Source organism: Magnolia sinica, chromosome 2 (genome assembly GCF_029962835.1).
Source record: "Magnolia sinica isolate HGM2019 chromosome 2, MsV1, whole genome shotgun sequence".
Lineage (NCBI taxonomy): Eukaryota > Viridiplantae > Streptophyta > Magnoliopsida > Magnoliales > Magnoliaceae > Magnolia > Magnolia sinica.
The window spans coordinates 119,464,761-119,491,112 of NC_080574.1; the positions used below are offsets into that span (position 1 = coordinate 119,464,761).

Here is a 26,352-nt window from a genome sequence, read left to right on the forward strand (position 1 = left end):
TGTGTCGTGGTCGGTTGGGAGGGGGTGTGGCCTTACCCGCCAGAGGGTAGGGGGCATTACTAGGCTGAATTTGACCAGCTCGTGAATGGGTCCGCTATCGACGTGCCGAATAGGTATTGACAGACTATTAGCCAGGCGGATAGTGAGGTTTCTTACACTCACTTGGACTGTGCTGCTGGGAGAGAGACAGTGCCATTTGGAGTGTACTAAACCCCGGTGATGATCCCAGAGAGGAACTATACTGATATGTGGATTTAGTGAGCAGGAGTTACATACTCATTCATGCATTCATTCATTCACTATCCACTCGAGTTGGTAGTGCGCAACTATTTGTTACGTGTGCCCTCGCAATGGCCAGGATTTTGGTTGGGGCACGCGACTAACCTGAGATCAGGAGTTTACCCATTGAGTCTGATTATCCAAATTTAGGTATGAGACTGGTTTGGATAGAAGTCCCTTGTGATGGACCCCATAGCCCGCAATACTACGTACTATCATCCCGACTTCACACTCCAGTATGGTCATTTCATTCGCACTGCATATTGTATGACATTCGCGGCATACGACATTTTGGGTTATTGTGTCCCTGCATTCATATGGTCTAGGTACGGCCTACGCTATGTGTGTTACTCATCAGGAATGTATATTGTATTGCATCCTCTGCATCTGACATTTGGCTATCTATGATTTCTCATTTGTATAGTTGTTCTACATTGCATATTCTGACATTGATTGACTCAGTATGATCGCTTACTCTGTTATCGTATGATTTATGATCTCGTCAATATTCTGTTTACTATGAAAATTCATACTCTTATCGGCACTTCCGCTTAATTTGATTACTTTGATATGGAATACTTGACACTTACCTTGGGCACACACTTACACCACCCTCTAAGCTTTCTATAAGCTTATGCACGATAGATGCGTGCAGGTGATGTTAGGTTGCAGCAATGTTGAGCTTGGAGCGTGCGATGGTCTTCTGGGGCTTAGTTTTTATTTATGTTTTTCCTTCCAGCATTGTACTCAACTGATTATATTAGTGGATATGTGATGTTGATGTTGCCTTTGTGATTTGGGTATGCTTGTGGTTATGCTGATTACGAGTTAAATGTACAAAAAAAACCTCCTTGTAGCATCCCAGGATCGGAATCTGGCGTATGGACGCAAGGAGCCGAGAATGGAGTACTGCGGAGGCTGTCAACACTGGATTCGACGATCAAAAATTTTGTGAGCCCGTTTCCGAGTTTGGGGCATGACATAAAGTGTAATTTATTATGCTATTTGCGTGCGTTGAGAAGCGATTCTCAACTCTCCCACTAGTGTGTATGATTTCCTTCATGCAAGTTACAGTCATTGTTGTTTAATTTCAAGTCTTACTTATGCTTAAATCCATGTTAAGTTGAGATTCTTCAAATGCTTACATACTATATGATTTGAGTTGTTGTTCCATTATTATTCTAAATTGTTGATATCAATATCTGTTATAGTGGAATGTGTTTGGGACTATGAGTTAGTCCAGGAAATCGGTAATCGGCCTTAAGTTCGTGACTGAGGTTGCTTTCGCCATGTAGGACGTGATTAGACGAACCCGAGTCGTATTAGAGTTGTCGGCAGTGGTTTGGCCACGCAGAGTGTTTGCGCACTCTATGTCGTTCAACCCAACGTGCGCTCGTGTTAGTCGAGTTCGTCAAGTAACCCGATTGTCCGATGTATGTTCACCATGTATGGACGCTATTGTTTGAATCTAGGGTACCAAACTTACCGATGAAATCCTGTTAACCATGGTACCTTGATCCGCTAAGACTCATGAGCCGGACATGGTGGCATGGGACACCGTGGTCGAGCTGTCGGCCTACGCTGGGGTGACGAGCCTCCCCGTAGTGATCAGTGAGCAACCAAACTCGTGAGCCGATTATGGTGGTATGGGACACTATATTCATGCTGTCGGCCTATATTGATTGGTGACGAGCCCTTTGTAGTGACCTCGAGCATGCCTGGATACCGCATTGAGGTGACGAGCCTTATCGTGGTAACGAAGGTATGATAGGCGTGCATTGATTGGTGACGAACCCTTTGCAACGACCTAAAACCATATGATCGTATGAGATGTCTAGGACTGACGACCCTAGAATGGATCACTGTTTGGATGGTGATATGAGGAAGGTACCTTAGCTTCCCAATCCTACTGTATGAAAAGGACTAATAACAACTTGGTAATCATGTTCATGCACCGCATTTGCATGTGCTTTGTAAACGTGGCGAACTTTGAGGCGATGTCATGCGTAACATAAGATGAAGACGCTGAAGGTGTACGCGCAAGGGCGCGCATCATTCTTCATACATCCTTGCATTAACAAGAGTACTTAGGACATATTTGATTGTTCTGCTTTATCATTACTGCTTGATTGAACTGATAACATGTTAACCTTTGCTTTATTGTTCCTCTGAGTTGATCACTCACTCCCACGTTCTGGGGCGGTGTTAAACACCCACCAGACTCTGTCTTAGTTGTTGATGTTGCAGATGTTGATGCAACCTTTGAGGCAGAGTCGGAGATTGAGGATGATGAGGCTGCTTTCTCTTTTATGCAGTTTTCAGACGGGTTCTAGTGAGCCTTGTTCTGATGCGCGGGATGCTGGGATTCCTTTTGGGATTAAATGATGTAATTTAATACTTGTAATTTTGATAGTAACACTTATCAGTACGACCTGGTATTTATATGTATTTCAGGGATTTACACATGTATACATATATTTCTTTAAGTCTTTCACTTGCGTTCTTCACTTATCCCTGAATTATATTTGCTATTTGGCTTAATCTATTCCATGTTTTATGCACTAATATAGACAACATACATCCATCATTAAATATGTTACATAAGTGATGTTTTGGAACTCGAGAGCTGAGTTATGCTCGACCCCCGAATTTCAGGGCGTTATAACCCCGCACAGTCAAACGAGCGTAAGGGACCTCACTGCCCACCTGTGGACAACCAATCACCAACAAGGCCTGATAGTAGCGGACCCATTTTACGAGCTGGTCAGACTCAGCCTAATAATTCCCTCTCTCATAGGCGGATATGGCCACATTCTTATCCAACTGACTACACGACAGTGGGAGTCACCTCCTACAGGTGTAAGGCCCTCGTGCGCTCATGTTTTCACTCGGTCACAGCGTTGGAGCAAATCCTTAGTACCATGGAAGTTTTAAAAATTTCACCCATGGGCATCCTATGCACCTGGTATGCTTAAACATCATTTTCGGTGTCCACACGTCTAGCCATCCATGAATATCCCTGTGGAGGCAAGGCCATGATGAAGCGAGGATGAATGTCGATCATACTATGCAATGTCATATGCATTAATCACCCAAACAACCATGCATCATACCTAAACATCCAACATGTTCAAGAGGGGAAAACTCCATCCCTCACAATATCCTGTCCAATGGCATAACCATGACCAATCACATCTTAGCCAAGCATGCATATGATGCGTATGGGAGTGGGCCATGAAGATGAACAAGAAATGCCAATGCGATGAAGATATTCTCCCCTCCTCACTAGTAGGGTCTGGGTACTTAGACCATTTCTCAAAAGGGATGTAACCTCAATGGGGGCCCAATAGCCTGGGGTAGCCCACGAGACTAGATGGATAATGGCATGGGCCTAAATAATAAGAATAAGCCTAGCAATGGTCTATAGTGGACCTTTAACCACCCATAGAAACAAGAATGGGCCTAACAAGGACCTAGAGGGGCATATCAAGGTGGGCATTCAACCACCATTGTCCCCTGAAGGCGGCCTAATAATAATCTGCCAAGGATCAAGGCTCGTGGCCCGAGCATCACCATAAGAAAGAGATGAGCAGCTATATACATATAGATACATCACATGTTGGGCCTCGATAAGGTGGCCCAAGGCTATACATAATTCATAAGCCTAATAGAGGCAATATACAGCCAAATCCACATGCAATAATATGGGCCCATAAGGAAGGTTAGGGCCCAAACATAAGGGCCACTAAGTCCATACATTGTTGTGGGCATAGTGGACAGCCCATTACTTTAACACATGGGTGAGAATCGTATTTAAGATAAGCAAGTTGGGCCTTACAACCTAGCCCAAGATTTTAGTTATTTTAGTGGGAAACCAAGGGCCCACCTACTCATACATTCAAGCCCACTAGCCTAACAGAATACCATGGAGAATACAGCCCAAGAATCCACTGGGCCTATCTAAAGGGTTCCAGCCCATTTGGGCTTACAAGGAGTCCAAAAATCTGGTTACATATAAATACCCATATAGCCCAAACAAGGTGAGCCTCAATGATGCATTAATTAAACCCAAAATTTAGGGTGTAAAGGTATAAATTATCCTACAAAATCCTTACAATATGGTGGGTTATACAACACATCTAGGTGGGCCCACAAGGTAGGCTGGAGGGTCAGTCAAGGCTGGATGCCCTAGCCTGGGCGTCCCTGCTTGATGAACCACTCCAGGCCGCACCACCGGCAGTATAAGAGTTTGATGACTTTGAAATTTTACAGGGTGACACTTTCATAGGTGGGACACTCCTCCAAAAAAAATTCAGAATTTTTAGACACCTATAAATATTTTAATTAATTTAAATAAAATGGTCTATCCAGAAAATCAGACTGACCTGGATGTCCCAATGTGGTGGGCCAGTCCGGCCCTTGCCATGGTGTGCACAGGGGTTTAATGGCCCAAATTTTTTTTATATGGGTCCCACCATGGGTGGGACACCTCCTTGTAAATTTTCATAATTTTTAAACACCCAAAAGTATTTTAATAAATTTCGGAATTCCAACCTATCTAGGGTGGAATGCTGCTGGAAAAATAGCTGTCCACTGTCCTGAATTTGGGTCATCCAAATGGGTGGGTTTTGGGCCTCCAAAATTCCTGAAATTTGGGCCCAAGGTCCCTCATCAAGCTTAAAACAAGATGTAGTCCAGAAAAGTGGCCCACTTATAGAAGAAATGTTTATGAATTAAAGATTTTATCAGATTACATTGCTGGACTGCACCGTAGAAAATTAAAGTAGTGCTGTCCCTGATTTGAACACCCCAAAGGGGTGGACCCAAGTTCTCCAAAAATATGGGAAAATTAATTCTAACCTCCCCATACAAGTGCACTACAAGGTAGGGTCCACAAAAGTGGCCCACCATTACAAAAACTATTATGTATTTATGGATTTTTAAACTTCAATGTTGCTGGACAGTCAAGAAAATCTGGACTGTCCACCCCACTTGGTCCATTCCTTTGGGACCTCAATCAAGGTCAGAAAGATGTAAAAACCATATCAAATGGGTAGACACAGTCCCCTAATTAGTCCAAAAATCTGACCTAAAACCCACCAGAAACTGTCCAGAAATTTTCTGGACAACAACATACTAATGAAATAAACAGAGCATATAATTCAAATCAAGGGGAAAACACCCCATGAAACCTGAGTTGTGGTCCACCACAGTGGGCCTCAAAAACATCCAGACCTATTCCTCATATAAAAATCTATTGCATATGTATCTAAAGGGGGCAACAAGTCATCACCATCCATGGAGTGGACTGCCATGGGCATCCACCCCACTTGGACGGTCTGGATATTTTCAAGCCAAATGGTGGGCCACACACCTCAGAAAAATAAGTGATTATTAAGAGAAGAGAGAGAATCGGCTACCAGGGAAGGGGCTTCACCACATTGAGGCCCTTCCCTTCCTCACAAACCACACATCTCACTATATTGATAGTATTACAAGATCCACCCATGCATGCATCTTTAGATCAAAATCCAATGGTGGAGATGCCATCTCCACCAAGGATCAAGGGTCTAGATGACCTAAGGATCCTTCTAACTAAGAAAAGAAACCATGGTGGGGTCCATGGAGAATGGCCCCACCCATGAGTTATGCATGCACAAAAGGATGGACCAATGGCCACATCCAAGAAGACATGGGGCCTTCACCATCATTTGATGGGCCCCACATGCTTCAAACATGAGGTGAAGAGAAGAAATAAGAAGAAGGAATGTAGATCCTAAGATTCTAAGTACATACACACCCACCTACAAGGTCTTCAAGCAAACACCTCCAAGATGGTCTTCAAGCACCAATGTACATGGATCTAAGGTTGAGATCTTTTTTCAAGGGTTAGATGGGGGATTATATGAGTGAAAGTGAGATGGAATAATGGAGGAAAGTTGCTAGAGAAGAAGAGAGGAGAGAGAGAGAGAGAGAGAGAGAGAGAGAGAGAGAGGAAAAAAAGAGAGAAAGAGGATTTTAAGGCAAGAAATGATGAGTTTCTCCTAGAGAAGGAAAAAATCTGAATTTTGCTAGAAAAGAGGGGCTTAGGATAGAGAAATGCATCATAGTTTTTCTAAGAAATAGAGTAATCATTGCCTAGGTTTAGGCAAGTCCATCATACTAGCTATAAAAAAAGGTATAGGGTAGCTTGTAGGTTAAGCTAGGTAATGATGGGATTCCAGGGTGGGTGTCACCTAGGAAAATGTGCACAAGCACCAAGTGGGTCCCACATTGTGATCAGTGGCCCAAATAATGCACGACCTATAACTTTTGATGGACACGTCGGATTTACACACGAGACATGGCGTTGAAACCCCAACGACAAAGCGGACAAGATGGCACAGGTTTCGGCTCAATCCGAAATGGGTCTACGTGACTAGACTTAAAGATGACCGCAAACACTATTCGATGGTCGAGGGTAGCTGAAATTCGTCCGGTAGGACCGCGGGACCAAGATGAACGAGATCACACACATACATGCACACATGCGAACTCAGGTCGGGTCTTACAATCCTCCCCACCAAAATTTTTTTTTTCCTCGAAATTGACAAAACCGAAACAATGAAATGCATAAACATCATCATATATATCTTAATCATCAATCACAAGAGAAGGAAATAAAAGTAATCAATCATCAAACAAATGGGGATAACGCTCTCTAATCTCAGCCTCATGTTCCTAAGACGCCTCGGCCTCAGAATGATGACCCATTGCACCTTTACCAAGGGAATGACCTTGGTCCTGAGGACTTGCTCCTTCCGATCAAGAATACGAATCGGCTGCTCAAAGTAAGAAGCATCCTCACAGACCTCAAGTGGTTGCCAATCAATCACGGGAATAGTGTCCGACCTACACTTCCGCAACATAGAAACATGGAACACGTCGTGGATCGTGAAAAATTCAGGAGGTAAGGTAAGCCTATAGGCCACAACGCCTACGCACTCGGTAATCTCAAAAAGTTCAATAAATTTAGGGGCGAGTTTGTCCTTTACATCAAAGCGAACCACGCCCTTCATAGGCAAGACCTTGAGATATACCATATCCCTGACTGTGAACTCGAGGGGTCAACACCGACAATCAACGTAACTCTTCTATTGTCTCTGAGCTGTGCACATCCTCTGCCTGATAACATTAATAGCCTCTGACGTCTACAGCACAAGCTCGGGACTTAAGAGACGGCGCTCTCCAACCTTAGTCCAACAACTAGGAGATCTGCACGGTCTGTCATAAAGTGCCTCAAAAGGAGCTATGCCAATAGTTGCCTAATAGCTGTTGTTGTACGTGAACTTGGCGAGGCACATATGATCATCCCAACTGCCCGCAAAGTCGATCACACAAGCCCTAAGCATATCCTTAAGGATTTGGTTGACCCTTTCGGTCTGCCTATCCATTTACGGATGATAAGTGGTGCTGAGATGCAAAGTGACCCTTAGCGCTTGCTGAAAACTCCTCTAAAACTGAGACGTAAATCTGAAGTCTCGGTCTGAAACGATCTAAACTTGGACGCCATGCAGTCTCACTATCTCCTCAATGAACACCTTAGCAAGCTGGACCATAGACCAGGAAGTGCGTATTGAAATGAAATAAGTTGACTTCGTCAGACGATCGACGATAACCCAGATGGTATCGTGACAGAGCTGAGTCCTCAGCAAACCCGCGAGAAATCCAATGATACATGCTACCACTTCCACTCTGGAACGCTCAACGACTGCAAGGGACCAGGGGCTCTCTGATGATCGGCCTTGACATGCTGGCATGTGTCACACTCGGCCACAAAACTCAAAATCTGACGCTTCATCCCCTGCCAGAAGTACTGCCTCCTCATATCACGATACATCTTCGTGGAGACCGGGTGGATAATAAGTCTCGATCGGTGTGCCTCGATCATCAGATCACGACGCAACTCTAGTACGTCCGGGACACACAGCCGGCCTTTGAAGCGTAATCCACCATCGGAACCAATCTGCCAATCTGACTACTTCACGGATGGGGCCTCTGCTCGGTACTCCTGAAGTGACTCGTTCGTCTACTGAGCCTCAATCACTCTAGTCACCAAAGAGAGTTGAATCGACAAGCTCGAAAGCTGAACAATGGACGACTGCAGATCGAACTCAAAGTCAAACTCTGATACATCCTCGAGCATCTGTCACTCATGCACGATCATCTGTGCCACCAGGCCTCATGGCTGGCAGCTGAGCGCGTCCGCCACTATGTTCGCCTTGCCCGGGTGGTACTGAATGTCAAAATCATAGTCTTTCAGCAGCTCCATCCATCGTCTCCGTTGCAGGTTCAACTCGGACTGTGAAAATAGATACTTCAAGCTCTTATGATCCGAGAAGAGCTCGAACATGACCCCATATAGATAATGCCTCCACACTTTCAGTGCGAAGACGACTGCTGCGAGCTCCAAATCATGAGTGGGGTAGTTCAGCTCATGCACCTTGAGTTGGCGCAAGGCATATGCCACTGGCTTCCCATGCTGCATCAGTACAACACCTAAGCCAACTCTGGAGGCATCAGTGAAAATAATGAAACCCTCAACATCAGGAAGAGTGAGAACAGGAGCGGACGTGAGGCGGTCCTTCAACTCCGTAAATGCCTTCTCGCAAGCGTCACTCCAGACGAACTCGACACCCTTCTGTGTCAACCGGGTCAGCGGTGTTACAATATGAGAGAAACCCTCGATAAACCATCGATAAAATCCCGCTAGACCAAGAAGCTGCGAATCTCGGATGCGTTCAACCGTTGAGGGCTGTAAATGTTAGAGGTGAACTTAATTTAAAATCTTCGATAGTTGAATCCGGTACACTCATGGTTTGAGTACGTTTGTCGGGAGTGGAGTAGGGAAACTGAACCACTATACATGCTTGTGTTTGGGATTGTATTTGATCACTTGTTTAATTATGCTTATGTGATTAAATGTTTAATTATAAGTATGCATGATTAGATGAATGTAAAGAGTTAATAGGTCACGTCCCACGCACACATGTACATTATCATATATAGACTAGTTGCTTCTTTAACATATCATTTGTAGTTTATATGATTGAACCCTCTATTGGCTTGAAAGCCTTGGAGTTAATTGTCTTACTTAGTTTTAATTGAAAATTAGTTTAAGTAAGTAATTGTGTGTTAAATTGGTAAAAATTTATTTGGTCCTAATCACCCCCTAAGACATAGCCTCCATTTCATAGCCTTGCTAAGCTTGTGCTCATAGTCGTGGTATCCTATTTTACACAATTTCAATAGGTATCAAAGTGGGTAGCTCTTGAAGGGCTTAATCGCCTTGAGTTGATCTAAGAGGCTTAAGAATGATGTCTACCCAAGAGTGGTATGCCATCACAAGACCACCTTATTTTGACTGGTCTAATTACTCTTATTAAAAAGTGAGGATGGGGGTCTTTCTAATCGAAGTAGGGCTCAATCGGTCTGACTGACCTAAGTGTTGATCTGACCTATAAAGTACATGTTTTCTCATGAGCAGAGCAAGACTCTGTCAGTCCAACCGATGGTCATTGTCAATCCAACTGACAAATAAGTTCGATTTGATCGATGGGTTATGCTGGTTTGCATAAGTCGGGTTATTTAAGTCCGGTTTCGATTAATGATTAATTATTATAAGTAATTTCTCTCATAGGGCAAGGGTTTTGCAAGTTAAGAGGATTTTATGCACTTGTAAGAGATTGAGAATGAATTTTTCTCAATGGCTAATGTTTTTCCTAGGGTGTGCATTATAAAGGGAGATCGAGTTACTTCTATAATCAGAGTAGGTGAGTGATGTAACTCTAAGGTTTCGATTATTGTAAAGATCTTTGTCGCTTTGTGCCCTAGTTTTTTCTTGCAAGAATTTTTCATGTAAAATTGTGTGTTTGTGATTGCTTAATTGGTTGTTTTCTATTTTGAATGTTCTATATTCATTAAACATGTTTCCGCAAAGTGCACAATTGACAAGTGGTATTAGTCCAATTTCTAATATATAGGGTTAATCTGAGTTTGTTGTGGCTCGGAATTACAACACTGCTAATGTGCATTGGGTGGCTTGCTAAAACATGTTTGATGAGTGTCAATCTTCTACATGGAGAATGAAGCATTTTACTCTTCATTCTTTAAATGAAGTATTGAAAAATGAGTGGCTTTGAGGCATCCTCGTATTAGGACTCCCAAGTCATCAATAGACTAATCTGCTTCAAGCCTAATGCTTGCGCAATTACTTGGGCACGAGGGATTAAAGCTGTACAAGATAACAGTGAAGCAGCCTTAAGTTGTCTACATAGTCATTTAAAAACCTATTCAACTCATGCATCATAGATTTCCTACCATTCGTAAATATAATCGTATCCTCGGTAAATAATAAATTTGAAATTATTGGGATGAGAGTGGCAACACAAAAGGCAGACACTCTCCTCATTGATTAAAGTTGTCCAAGCCTTGACCTTAGAATATTTATATTACACACATATCAATAAGACTAATAAATGAATAAATGCATAACGTACTAACCGAAGTAAAAGTAATGTAACATTGGTTTTCTAGTCCATAGCTCTAACATACATTAATCACACTGCAAATGATTCAATCATCCATATATACCTCATTAGGTGGCTCTCACTAAGTATATGTCATCTAAACCATTCATAAGATGCTCATAACCAGGATAAATGGCCATTTAAAAAATTAGTCGATTTCAAAACTCCTGTTTAGATCAAGGATTACCATGGTTCTGTTTCTTGAAAATATCTACATTTGATAGAGGATTGTTGCATCTAGTTTCCCAACAAAAATATCACAATTATGACACTTTTACATTAAAGTTTAATGTCAATTTATCATATTTGAACTGAAGATTTTCACCGTAATGTAATTCTTCTAACCTCTTCTGAATCTCTAGTACTCTGTCAAGTGTAGCCTTCAAAATGGATTTTCTCCTTTAAAATTGACATAAAAAGATGTAGTATAGATTCAGTAAGAAGTTTCGTTATAACATCCCGGTAAATAAACATCCACAGGAATTAGCTTATCAACTTCCGAAACTGTATCATAAGAATCGGTACTGAACATCCCTCCTATAATAGTACAAGCTCCCATAGCTATGCATATATCTCGGTAGTAATTCATAATGATGCCACTTTATCATTATATTAGTGTTGTAATCTCCAATTCAAATATGCCACTGTAATTTTAGCATGATTTACTATATGAACGGAATTGATTTATGAGCACATGAAATTCAACGATTCAGGGTACGACCGGCTTCCCTCATTAGATGCTAATTAATACACGGGTGAAGAGGGCCCACCTATGATCAGCCTAGACCATCGGACAGGAAGGGCAAACCTGGATTTTACGTGGTCCCAATATTTTCAAATAGGTGCTTGCAAAATGGATGAGGAGACCTTTTTTACATCTACCTTCCATTTTGCAAACCTTTTGTAGTTGTGATTATCTAATCATTAATTACCTTCTTGGTGGTATGAAATCTGCTGTGAATTCTTTCAGGGGAAGCGGATTGCCTACCGGGTAACTCAGTACGCTAAGCGTGTCGAGTAAACTCTGTGGGCCCAACTATCATTCATGCATTTTATCCACTCCGTCCATCTCTTTTAATAGATAAGTTTAGGGCTTTAACCCAAAAATGGAGTGTATCCAACCCTCAAGTGGAGCACACCACCAGAAACAATGTGAATTGAACATCTACCGTTGAGAAATTATTGGGGGCCAAATGTTGAGGGTCAAATATTGCATATCAGACCCATTTAGTGCATGGATTTACAAACATAATACCGTTTAATGGCTGATTTAATTGTGTTTGTGATGCAGAATGTATTTACAAGCATGGACTGAAAAAGGGTGGTAAATGCATGGATTTGACGCTCCAGGAGCACCAAGGCAAGGAACGGACTCTAGAAGACTAAGAGCGACGGAATTATACACCAGGGGTCCGCGGAAATCGAGGAATTGAAGCTCAAATGGCCTGAAAAGTGTCCAGAATGCAAGATCATAGGGTTCCCACCATCTGATCAGTTCGAAACTCCATACGTAGCCTGAGGACCAAAAATTAACCGCACACGTGAAATTTCAGCCATTGGATCCTCGTGAAAGTGGCTGAACTAACAGATCAGTCCATAAAATCTTGATTTGGGGCCCACCTGCTATCAGGATACGCTTCATATTTGGTCCCCACGGTTAAAATGAGATGGAAAAAGAGATGAACGGGGTGGATTTTTCACATACATCATAGTGGACCCCACGTGTACATGTGGGAGTGCACAGGCGGTGCACTCCTGCAACACACCGGGCTAGCCGCCCGGTCAAAACGGGCGCTGACCCGTCTCTCCGTAAGATAGCCAGCGGACGGACAGCGGCCATCCGGTTTTAAGTTGTGGGGCCCATACATCGTTCAAAATGCAGATCTGGTCCGTCTATTCGATCCTTTGGACGGCCAAGACCAACGTATAGGTGTCCGTTTACCACCTTACAAGCAGTTGTGTGGAGATCTCAACAGAACAGAAGATGGATGGTAAATTGGGAAATTCAGTGGACCGCATCAACGGACGGCAAAAACTACTTCTTCCCGACCGAAATTTCGAGAGGAATCTGGTGGATGGCTTGGATTTCTCATTTGAAGCTTATTGTGGACCCCACCATTGTCACAGCGTAAAGAATACGCAAGCCCTGTTTACGCAGTCCGGAAAAACCCGAATTTTTCGAGCTATTGTGTATCCATAGAGAGGGTCGGATGGCCAATCCGAACCGTCCAAACACTACAAAGCTGGGTCTTCAACCTCACCATGCAGTCAGATTCCAAGGTGAGGAGGTTCGCTATTCCAGAAATCACTCCAAAAAACAGGCTGTTTGCGGTTTCGCTGCGAAAGAGGAATGCGTGACTCCTTGTTCTCTTCTAACTTTCGCACCGACTCCAGCATGCACCCACGGCCATCTCTGTTGTCTATAAAAGAAGAAGAGAGAAACAAAAGGAGAGCAGGAGGTGAAGTTTTTTTGAGACAGGGAGAGAGCTAGGCAGAGGAAAACGAGGAGAGCACTGAAGCAGTTGCTGCTGCTGTGCACGGCTGGGTTCTGAGATTGCAACATGGGTTGCTGCTGAGAGAGGAAAAGAAGAAGGAAGGAAGAGAAGAAGGAAGGACAGGGATCCACAGCTGCGACGTCAGGAGCAGATATAGTAGAGCTGTTTTCCCTTTTCTTTCTATTTTTCTTTTTTTTTTCTTTTCTTTATTTTATTTCTGTTTAATGGATCTAGCCTAATCATGTGTGGCTAAACCTCTTAGCTAGGGCTAAGAGGTGAAGCTTGTAGCTTGATGGGAGATTTTTCTGCTTGTGCCTTTTGTTTAGACTGAAGTAAGATTGATTTGAGTATAATTAAGGGATTGTTTTCAGTGTTTAATGGTCTGTTGTGACTGAAATTACAAGAGGTCTGTGATAACTGTAAGCATGTTCCTTTTCTTTTATATGCATGACGTCAGGAAGCCCTGTTGTTCACCATCGTCCCATGGGCATGGTAGGATGACAGTACCCTTCCTAACCTTCATAGCATGTTGATTAGTTGGTAATTAGTTTAATTCTGTTGTTTGCTGTGTCTCCTGGGCATGGTTTGGTGATGGAATCCATTCTAATTCATATACTTTTCACCCCTTTAAAATTATATCAGAGGAAGTTTAGTTTAATTTCCATGATTCCTGATGCAGGCAAAAGATCTCTCTGATCCCTACAAGTGGATCCTCTGAATCCCTAGTTTCCCTTCTCTGAATTCCTTAAGTAATTATCCCACAAATATTTCTTAAATTCTAATTGGATTAGATTTCATCTTAGCCTAGTTCTAGATCTGGTTGGTTTCAGATAAAGTACAGGTATCAGTCCCTGTGGATTCGACCTCGGTCTTACCGAGTTTATTACTACATCACAACCCTATACTTGGGGAGTGAACACCAAAGAAGTTTTAGATCAAGCTAATATCTGTGTTTTCCCTTCATCCATGTCTGTCTGATCTTATGAACAGGCTGGATGACAAATAAACATCATTAGGGGCCTTCGAAAGTTTTTAATGGTGGAAATCAATACTTCTACTTTTTCCTGTGGTATGGTCCACTTGAGATTTGGATATGCATCAATTTTGGATTCAACCCCTAAAATGATCTGTAAAAACGAATTGATGGCATGGATAAACCACATGCCTGATTGTCCCAATAGAGTTGCGCAGTCCGATTTCTCTTTCAGAAGCGGATTGCGTACTGAGTAACTCAATACGCTAAGCGTTCTGAGTAAACTTTGTGGGCCCAACTGTCATTAGTGCATTTTATCCAATCCTTCCATCTCTTTTAACAGATAATTTTAGGGCTTTAACCCAAAAATGGAGTGTATCCAACCCTCAAGTGGAGCACACTACTAGAAACAATGTGAGTTGAACATCTACTATTGAGAAATTATTGGGGGCCAAAGAAGTTTTAGATCAAGCTGATATTTGTGTTTTCCCTTCATCCATGTCTGTCTGATCTTATGAATAGGTTGGATGACAAATAAACATCACTGGGGGCCTTAGAAAGTTTTCAACGGTGGAAATCAATACTTCTACTTTTTCCTGTGGTATGGTCCACTTGAGATTTGGATACGCATCAATTTTGGATTCAAACCCTAAAATGATCTCGCAAAACGAATTGATGGTGTGGATAAACCACATGCATTCATGGTTGTCCCAACAGAGTTTACTTGGTATGATGAGAGCTTAATTAGTAACTCAGTACGCAGTCCGATTTCTCTTTCAGGTCCATGGTGATCATAGATGGGCCCACTAAGCGGTCTTACGTGCGAAAGCGGATTGCGTATTGAGTAACTAGTACTTGGCGTACTGAGTAAACTCTGTGGGGTCCACCATGATTTATGTATTTTATCTACTCTGTCCATCTATTTTAAAAGATAATTTTATGGCTTGAGCTTAAAACTAAAGTATATCCAAACCTCAACTGGACCACACCATAGGAAACATTGTGAATTGAACATCTACTATTGAAAATTTCTTGGGGGCTACAGAAGTTTTAGATCAAGCTTGTATTTGTGTTTTCCCTTCATTAATGTTTGTGTGATCTTATAAACAGGTTGGATGAGAATTAAACATCACTGTGGGCCTTAGAAAGGTTTCAATGGTGGAAGTCATTATTCCAACTGTTTCCAGTGGTATGGTCCACTTGATCTCTGGGTATGCTTAAAGTTTGGTCTCAACCCCTAAAATAAGATGGAAAAATGGATGGACTGTGTGGATAGACTAGACATATTCACGATGGGCCCAACAGAGTTTACTAAGTGCGCTAAGAGTGTACTGAGTAAGTCAGTCCGATTTCCTTGTGGGGCAGCAAGCTAGACTTGCTCTTGAAGTGACGTCACCAAGTCTGTGGGACCTATCATGATGTATGTGTTGTATCTACACCATCCATCCATTTGGAGATATCAATTTAGGGCATGATCCAAAGAATGAGTCAATTAAAATCTCTAGTGGACCCCACCACAAAAAACAGTGGGAAGAGTGATGCCCACCGTTAAAATCTTCCTAAGGTCCACTATGATGTTTATCTGATATCCAATGTGTCCATAAGTTAAGACTGACATGAAAGAAGGGAAAACACAAATTTCACCTTGATCGAAAATTTTCGTAACCCTTAGAAATTTGTAATGGTGGTGTCAATCTCTCCATTATTTTCTGTGGTGAGGTCATTAGAGCCTTTGATCTGACTCATTCTTTGCATAATGCCCTAAATTGATATCTCCGAATGGATGGACGGTGTGGATACAACACATACATCATGGTGGGTCCCGCGGTACTTGATGGTGTCACCTCAATAGGCAGTCTCGCTGCTTAACTTGTCAGTACAAGAGCATCCGGGCACTACATGCAAGGACGTGGATTAGCTACTGAGAGGTTGAGTAGCGAGACTTGCTACTGAGAGGTTAAGTAGTATGTCACCAAGTTCTGTGGGCTACACCATGATATATGTTTTGTATCTATGCCGCCCATCCATTTGGAGAGATCATATTAGGGCATGATCAAAAAAGTGAATGAGTTCCAAAGCTCAAGAAGACCCCCCACAAAAAACAGTGGGGAGAGTGACGCCCACCATTAAAAAGTTCTAAGGGCCGTGAAAGTCTTCGATCAAGCTAAAATTTGTTTTCCTTTCTTTCATGTATGCTTTAACACATGAACAGGTGGGATCTCAAATCAACATCATGATGGACCTTTGGAAGGTTTCAAAGGTGGGCATCACTCTCATCACTGTTTTGTTTTCTGTGGTGGGTCCACCCCAGCCTCCTTTCTGCCTCATTCTTTGGACTATTCCCTAAAATGATCTCTCAAATGTATGTACAGTGGTGGATACAACACATATATCATGGTGGGGCCCACGTAAGTTTGTGACATCGCTTTGGTGGCCAGTCTTGCTACTCAACTTGCCGGTATCCTATCGGCAACCTACACGCGGGGCATAATTTCGGGCGCCGATTGACTACTGTCAGATTGAGCAGCGAGACTGCTACTGAAATGACGTCACCAAGTTCTGTGAGGCCCACCATAATATATGTTTTGTATCCACGCTGTCCATTCATATGGAGAGATCATTTTAGAGTAATATCTAAAAAATAAGTCACATGGACCCACTGTAGAAAATAGTGGGGAGAGTGACATCACCGTTAAAAACTTCTAAAGGCCACGGAGGTTTTCAATCAAGTTGATATTTGTTTTTCCCCTTCTTTAACGTCTTTGTTAACTTTTGAAAAGATTAGATCACCACGGTGGGTTAAAAAAGGTTTCAACGGTGGGTGTCGATGTTACCGCTGTTTTATGTGGTGGGTCCACTAAAGATTTGAATATGCCTCATTCTCTGTCTCATGCCTTAAAATAATTTCTCCAGATGGATGAACGGGAAACGGATTGGCTACTCCCCCTAACACCGCCAATGGCTCGTCGTCAGTGCTATGTGAGGCTCACAATGATGTATGTGTTTCATCCATTTCGTCCATATATTTTTACAGATCATTTTACAATATGAGACCAAAAGTAAGGTATATCCTAATCTCAATTAGACCACATTACAGGAAAAAGTGTTGAATAAGCGTTGACCATTAAAAACATTTTGGGAGCCATAAAAGTTTTGGATCAAGCTAATATTTGTTTATTGCCTTCATCTGGGCCTGTATGACCTAATCAACAGATTGGATGTCGAATAAACAGTACAGTGGGCCTCAGGAGGATTTTAATGGTGGATATCCAATCACTATTGTTTTCATGTGATGTGGTCCACCTGAGATTTATATACCTCTCATTTTTGGGATTAAGCCCTAAAATGATTTTTAAAAATGAATGAACAGAATGGATGAAACACATACATCATAGTGGGGCCCACAGAGCACCGACCACCAGCTCTCAGGGCCAGTAGCCAATCCGTTCCCGGATGAACGTTAACACATGCATCACAGTGGCGTGTACGGAACTTGGTGACGTAACTTCGGTAGCCAGTCTCCCTATTCAACCTGTCCGTATCTAATCCGCGTCCCCTAATATCTCTCCTCGATGCGATAATTTCGTCTGTCTTTTTCGCAAGGTGGGTCCCACGTGCACCTGGACATCTAGGTTAGGTAAGAGACATAAAAGAACGTGACATGTGAGACATCGTCCATGACGTATTATCTTTCATAGAAGCGGATTGGCTGGTCTACCACACACCAGCTATATAGCTGGTGTGGATACGTGTCGTGCGAAGATGACCTCCCAGTTGCATGATCGGTTCAAAGGAGATCAAAGTTACGTGGGCACGACACTGATGTGTTTATCATATCAACACAGTTCGAGGTCATTTTAAAGCATTATCCAAGGAATGAATTATATCCAAAATCAAATGGACCACACCACAAATTGGAGCGGGGATAATAACTTTTACCATTAAAGATTTATTGGGCTCACCCTAACGATTATTTTCCATCCAATCTACTCATGAGGTCATAGAGACCTGAAAAGGAAAAAAAATTGCATATTGATTCAAAACTTTTGTAACCCTAAAAGGGTGTCAATGATAGATGTATAATCTCCCACTGATTTTTGCAGTGTGGTTCACTTGATATTTAAATTTGTTTAATTTTTTGACTCAAGCCTTACACCAGCTCGCCGAATGGATGAACAGTTCGGATATAATACATTCCTCATGATGGGGCCCACAGAACTTGCTGATGTCAATATACCATCTATACCGCGGGTGTGTGGTACACCAGCCAATCCGTTTCTGGAAGATGACGCCTCAACTCCGACCGTCTGTACAATGGATATAGACTGGGTAATGTGATTGGTCCATTCTCTTCTAATGAGGAAGAATTTGATTAGACGGCAGACTTATTCCTAGCTAGAAATAGCCCCGCAAAAAATGTTTGGTAATTTGGCTCATTTCCTATCATTGGTCTACCGTTATAATGCGCACCTATTATGCAATCCTAGCCGATACCTGACTTCAGATTCCGTCGTTGGTTGTTGACCGTTGATCATTTCAGTTTTCCTACCGATGTTCTAATGGAAACTAACCAAATGACTATCATCATCCGTTCTTTGTGACTTTTGAATAGTTCCCCATCCACGATAAGTCAACTAGATGGATGGTCCTAAACGATAAGTCATAATCCACGTGGAGTGGAGAGAGATTGTCTGTGTAGGAGGCCGATCCACAGCAAAGCTTTGTAGGTTACCCTTAACCGACGATATCATATGTGAGGCCCATCATAATGTTTGCATGACATCCACTTCGTCCATCATATGCATCTCCTCAGTTTCACTTTGGTGTACAAAGATCAGCCGGATCCAAAACTCATTTGGGGCACACTATGTAAAATCATGTCTTATATTGAAAAAATAATGTCTTATGGCCAAGATTAGTTTTTGAATTGCCTGATTTTTTAGGGTATCCGATCATCCTGATGGGACACATCTTTTGAATGGATTAGATTTTATAAAAAACACGGTGAACTCCACACACAACTTGTAGCGTTTCTAATGGTTGGAGTCCCATCCCAACTGATCACTGTAGTGTGGCCCACCTAAGTTTATATGCTTCTTATTTTTATATGGAAATGTGAACAGGAGGAGACGCACATGATGGACGGATTGGATTTCATGAAAACATCACTTTGCACCCTACGCATCTCATTGCAGATAAGTTTGACCTTCAAAACTTTGAAGTGGATCCGTGCTCCTTGTGTATTCCTTCAAGCGTCATTTTGGATAAATAACCTATCTAAAATGGTCCATCGTTTGGACGGTTTGTTTTGAGTTGTACGTCCGCCACTTGCAACGGCAGACGGTGGATCAGGACTGTCCATATCGTGCTCAATGACCCTAGCCATCATTGTCTCTCAGAACGGTGATTAATGTCGTCACGTGCCTATTCATGAGCATGTTTAGACGATCAAAACCGTTGGGTTGTTGGCGCCCATCAAGGATGGAGGATTCTACAACGTAGTGGACGACTACATCTACCCACGGTCCCACCCATAGCAAATGGATTCATCAAGACACTATTCACGTCATGGGACCTTATAGTTACTCATTTCAGTTCGAAACCAAACCGTTTACCGGATTTGTCTTGGGCCTAGGGTTGTAACTCCAGTGGGTTGGGTCTGGTCGGTCGGGTTGAAGTTTAACCTGAGACTGACCCAACTTCAAGAAGACCCAACAAGGGATCCCATCCATCACAAATTCCTCTATGCTAAATCCTAAACTGACCTAAGTTGGCCCAATTGGCTCAATCCAATCTCAACCTGAATTTTTAAATTGGGTCTGTTTTCTTTGACCTTAACTCAGACCCAAGAACCTGACAACCTGATCTAACTCGACCCAACCTTGAATTGGGTCAAGTTACAGCCTTAAGTGGTCACACCACTTACATGGGACAATGAATGCTCGAGGGCAGATGCACCCACCATTCCTCAACTTTTGGGATATGCCATCTAGTATGGTTTAAGGGCCTGTTTAGTTTAACGTATTTTAAGAAAATTGTAGAGTAGTTTATACTTTTAAGTATTAATTACATGCTACATGAATTTGTGATGGAAAGGATGCTCCATGACATTGATCGCAACAACTTTTGGTTATGGAAAATGAGATGGATCGTGTGGGTCTTATCATGATATATATGTTTTATCCATGCCGTCCATTCATTCGTTCAGGTCATTTTAAAGTATGCCTCCGAAAAATGTGATAGATCAAAAGCTCAAGTGAACCACACTATGTGAAGAATATTTAAATGGTTAGCATTCAATCTCTAATATTTTATGCACTGTGGAGGACTTTATCTTTGAATCTGCCTCATTTTTGGACCCAGGCCTTAAAATGATTTGTACTAATGAATGGATGGAGTGGATATATATAACACATATCATGGTGGGGCACACCAAGCTTTGGCATCAAATTATCATGGGTTGTGGTGTTGTTTGATGTATGCATTTAATACTAATTCGAGAGAAATTACATGAAAATACGTATAATTACATCAAAACCAAAAAGGCCCTAAAAGTCTGATTGTCTCAAACATTAAGAACAGGACAAACTTGAGTAATGTGCCGTGCATTTTATCTTCGGAGGAACTTATAAAAGGCCCGAAGGCCTTGCCAACAGACCTCCAAGAAAAAAGAGAAAAACGCACACCAATACCGACCAAGCAACCTAGTCCATACATCAAGGCTATCATCCATGGCTAACCCTATCTCTCTCCCTCTCCAAGAGAAAATTCCACGAAAAAACACTCTCCAAAGGCTCTCTGATCTTCTCGTCTTCGTCCTCCTCCTCTCACTTCTTCTCTATCGTTTCCTCCGCCTCCACGCCCATGGATTCGTTTGGCGCCTTGCTTTCCTATGCGAGTCTTGGTTCACCTTCATTTGGATCTTGACCGTTAATGCGAAATGGAATATTGTGGATTACAAAACATACCCCCAACGTCTCCTACAGAGGTACGGAAATGAAACCAAGTCGACCCGGGTAAATTCCAAGCCATCCAGGCAGGTCATAAATAATAAGATTAATTATTCCATGATCTTCTTCTTCTCATCCTGAAATTTACATAAATGAACACTTTCTTTGACTTTATTGACTCATTGAAACCAGGCTGAGTAACCAGAATTTCAAGTTGACCTGGGATAACAAGGTGCAAACCATGGTCTGCTTGGTTTAACTGACCCACCGATCATATATATATATATATATATATATATATATATATATATATATATGCTCACTGCCGACTAGTTCTCACGTGTTCTGGTGAGAACTTTTTGAGAACTCATGATGTAAGCCCAAAATCTGAACTGTCCAATGGTCCACATGACGCAGCACCCCATGAAATCCTCTGGAACCCAAGTTTTACTTTGATCCAAAACTTTGGTGGGCCATGGAAAAAGAAAATAGTTTCCTTAATTTGTATCTCTCTTTGCTATGGCCCACTAGAGATTTAGATCAGGGTGAAAATTGATCCTTGGGTGTTTCATGGGGTACCATATCACATGGACTGTTAAGATTAGAGGCCCATGACATGTGTACAAAGGTGCGTGGGTGAGCATCCTTTTATATATATTAGAAATGCTTCACTGCGCACTTTCTTACCTGAGCACCAGTGCTCGCTTTTGCACATGTATCTTAGGCACAGAGAATCTGAATGATGCGGTACCCCTTGAAACTTTATGGGCCAAATTTTCAGCATGATCCAAAACTTTAGTGGGCCACAGAAAAGAGAAATGCAAATCAAGAGAGGAAACCATTTCTTTTTGCCATGGCCAACCAAAGTTTTGTATAGGGCTGAAAGTTGGGTTTACGAGGTTTCAAGGGGCGACGCATCACATGGACCGTTCAGATTCTATGCCTAAGACACGCGTGTAAATGTGCATACAGGTGCTCACATAAGAAGGTGCGCAGGTGAGCATTCCTCTCTCTCTCTCTCTCTCTCTCTCTCTCTCTCTCTCTCTCTCTCTCTATATATATATATATATATATATATATATATATATATATTTTGTGTGTTTGTGTGCGCACGTGTGGTGGGTGACTGTTCATTGTTTTCCACTGTGTTCCTCGCCAAATAGTTAGATAATATGAATTTTAGGTCATACACGTGGGGGAGATGTTTCTATAAGGTCAACCTTACTGTGAGTTACGGTAATGTTGAGCATGGTGAGCCCCACCATGATTTGTGTCAAACATCCACCCCCTCCATCAGATGTGTCGTCTCCTGTTAGGCCAAGATCCCAAAATCTAGCCTAATGGGTGACTTAGGTTGGCCACACCACAGGAAGCAGTTGAGAGTCGATGTCACCCCAATAAAACCTTGGTAATTGCTTATGGAGCTCACCAAGATGTTGTCTAGACATCTGACCTTTCATTTGCTATATTCAAAATATGGCATGTTTATGATGATCCGAACCATAAAGATATGTCCATTAATGAGTTATAAGGATGCAACTGTCCAATTTTCAAATATCTCTATAATTCTCTTTCTCGTAATAATTTCTTTGGCCTATAGGTTTCCAGATCCTCCTGCAGTGGACATGTTTGTCACCACCGCAGACTGCTTGCTCGAACCGCCAATCATCACCGTCAATACTGTGCTATCGTTGCTGGCCGTTGATTATCCACCTAACAAGCTTTCTTGCTACGTGTCGGACGATGGCTGCTCTCCCATCACCTTCTACTCTTTGATGGAAGCTTCCAACTTTGCAAAGCTATGGGTCCCATTTTGTAGGAAGTATGATGTTCAAGTGAGAGCTCCAGCCATTTATTTCTCGACAGAACCTCAGATTCTTCCCGAGCATCCGTCCGAATTCTTGTATGAATGGCGTGAAATGAAGGTAATTGAAGTGTGGAAGTCCATAAACTACTGCAGTGAATTGCAGTCCATGTGTTAGAATGATCGCTACCGTTCAATAGTTAGGTCCAACCATGATTAAGGTATAAACGATCCTAGCCATTCTATATTTAAGCCCACTTTTCGACGGTCTGGACCCGTCCACAGAGCATGCATGGTGGGAACTACTATTGAAAGAAAGTCATACAATGTTCCTACTGGCCGGCTGCAATTAACTTCGGTAGAGTCGGTCCCACCTTTAGGGGGTTTAGCAACCTGTGAAAAGCTTTTAAATGGCTCGTGGAAGACCAATTAATCGTGAATCTGGGTCAACAAAGACCGTTGGATAGACGGGGTCTTATCCAACGGTGTATTATACATGACCCGAAAATCAGCACTGTTAGGACGTGAAAAATAAGGTCATGAGATTTTGATAGCACAAGTACAGATGGTATTATTGTCCATTTTTCCGTCTCTTGATTGAGTGGTTCTGATCATCTGATCTTAGTGATATTGCAGCTGTGTTCCATCCATCACAGTCCCGTGTCCAATTGTCCATGGTGATTGTTGATACTGAGATTTGGTCGTCCCTAATAGACCATCCTATACCTGCAAAATCAAGTGACAATGGGCCTGTTAAGCAGCCGGGGACCTTATTTATAGCTTTAAGAGATATCTTCCCTGTATGGTAATGAGTTTATCATGTAGATGCATATCACACGAGGAATCTTTCTATGAGTATATGGCAATATCCTCGGTGTTATTTTACGCGAAGATCTTGAGGAGGTAATCCTTTCAATATACGAAGGAGATATCTCCCTGTGGTCGGCATCCAGGGAGGTTGTGGTTGATAGTTGACGTCGACCTCTTAAGTCGTATTAGCCAAGGTCTTACAGACTAAGCTTACCTGCCTATCGTGGTTGGGTTAGTTGCAGCGGTCGTGCTCGGTAGTTGAGGCCGAGTTCTCACCCGATTCTCCATCTAAACTCTTTACCTTATTGTTTTCATCAGAGTCTCGTTGTTTGGTAGATCCTATTTCATCCATAACAGTGATTATAAGTTGACCCACTTTGGTAATCCTGCTTGTCTGTGTGCATACACTTAGGAGGAACGATCTCCTGCAACGTGTTGTAGGCTAGTTTAAGCTACAACCATCAAACACGCCAACATGGAAAGTTTGCACAACATCCGAACCATTCAAAAGGAAGGCACCATTAGTAAGATCACTTGGCATGGAAAATAAGCTGGTCCAGTCATCATCAGGTGGGCTACATGTGTAGGGAGTATCAGACTGTTATTAGGACTCATTTAAGCCGTCCATTGCTTTCATAGACCATGGCCCACCCTATGATTGGACCGGCCTGGCTCTTGTGCCTGGAGATCTTCATGGTGGTACCCACGCTTTTCACAGCTAAGATGTAATATATACTGGACAAGTGACACGTCAATACTTCAACGTTGCCTTCCATTTTGCAGGAAGAATATGAAGAGCTGAGCAGGAAAATCGCAGATGCAGTTGAAAATTCCGTTCCATGTCATGCACGTGATGACTACGCAGATTTCTGGAATATAGAACGGGCAAACCACCCAAGTATAGTTAAGGTACTACTTACATTACATGTGGGTCCCACAACAGCTCTGATGGGCTCCTTCATAGACGGCAGGTGTCCAAAATTGTTAAGATGGTAGACCCACGGCATTGATAATGACCTATTTTCAACAGAATATGGTGCATGGTCGTATTTTAATCCTAGCCATCAGCACGGAGGGTCATTAGATCAGAGGTTCTATTCACAACAATATGATGGGCGGGAATCCCATGGACATTGATATTTCAGATTCCACTAGCTTTGGTAACATGGACGGTGTATGTCGTCATTTGATGGTGGGAGTTGTACGGTGTACAATCTCTTGTCTGCGGAAGCGGATTGCATAGTGAGTTACTCAGTATGCACTCTGTGGGGCCCACCGTGATTTGTATACTGTATCCACTCCTTCCATCCATTTTAATAAATAATTTTAGATCTTGAGCCCAAAAATGAAGCATACATAAAGCTCAAATGGACCGCACCACGGGAAACAATGTGAATTGAATGTCTACGGTTGAAAAATTCTCGAGGGCTACATAAGTTTTTGATCAAGCTTATATTTGTGTTTTCCCTTCATCCATGTTTTTTTTTGTTTTTGGATCTTATGAACGGGTTGGATGATAAATTAAACATCACTGTGGGGTCTAGCAAGGTTTCAATGGTGGAAATTATTATTCCCACTGTTTCCTGTGGCATGATCCATTTGAGCTTTGGATATGCTTCAATTTTGGTCTCAACCCCTTAAATAATCTGGGAAAGTGGATGGACGGCATGGATGAACCAAATACATTCAAGGTGGGCCCAGAAGAGTTTATTCAACACGATACGAGCATACTGGGTAACTCAGTATGCAATCCGAAGCAACTCTGTAATGAGTTACTCAGTACGTGTAAACTCTGTGGGGCCCACCGTGATTTGTATACTATATCCAGTCCTTCCATCCATTTTACTGGATAATTTTAGATCTTAAGCCCAAAAATGAAGCATATATAAAGCTCAAATGGATCGCACCATTGGAAACAGTGTGAATTGAACGTCTACCATTGAAAAATTCTCGAGGGCCACATAAGTTTTGAATCAAGCTTATATTTGTGTTTTACCTTCATCCATGTTTTTTGGATCTTATGAACGGGTTGGATGACAAATAAACATCACTGTGGGGCCTAGTAAGGTTTCAACGGTGGAAATTATTGTTCCCATTGTTTCCTTCCTATGGCATGGTCCATTTGAGCTTTGGATATGATTCAATTTTAATCTCAACCTCTTAAATAATATGGGAAAATGGATGGACGGCATGGATAAAGCAAATACATTCAAGGTGGGCCCAACAGAATTTACTTACTACGATAAGAGCGTCCTGAGCGTACCGAGTAACTCAGTACGCAATTCGAAGTGAATTTCACAGTGAGTTACTGAGTAAACGTTGTAGGGCCTACCGTGATTTATATACTGTATCCACTTCTTCCATCCATTTTACTAGATAATTTTAGATCTTGAGCCCAAAAATGAAGCATATATAAAGCTCAAATGGACCACACCACGGGAAACAGTGTGAATTGAACATCTACCATTGAAAA

At 42.2% G+C, this 26,352-nt stretch overlaps 1 protein-coding gene across 2 annotated transcripts in view; it reads left to right on the forward strand.

Annotated features, from left to right (window-relative positions):
* The first annotated feature begins 20,925 nt into the window (after positions 1-20,925).
* LOC131237477 (cellulose synthase-like protein H1) overlaps positions 20,926-26,352 on the forward strand; it is a 97,340-nt gene continuing 91,913 nt past the window's right edge. The window contains exons 1-3 of one of the 2 annotated variants that reach the window (XM_058235267.1): positions 20,927-21,303; positions 22,866-23,190; positions 24,663-24,788. In XM_058235267.1, the coding sequence (XP_058091250.1) occupies positions 21,047-21,303; positions 22,866-23,190; positions 24,663-24,788 (708 nt within the window). In that variant the 5' untranslated portion in view covers positions 20,927-21,046. Of the gene's footprint in view, positions 21,304-22,865; positions 23,191-24,662; positions 24,789-26,352 lie in introns of both variants that reach the window. The other variant, XM_058235268.1, reaches the window with a different exon arrangement.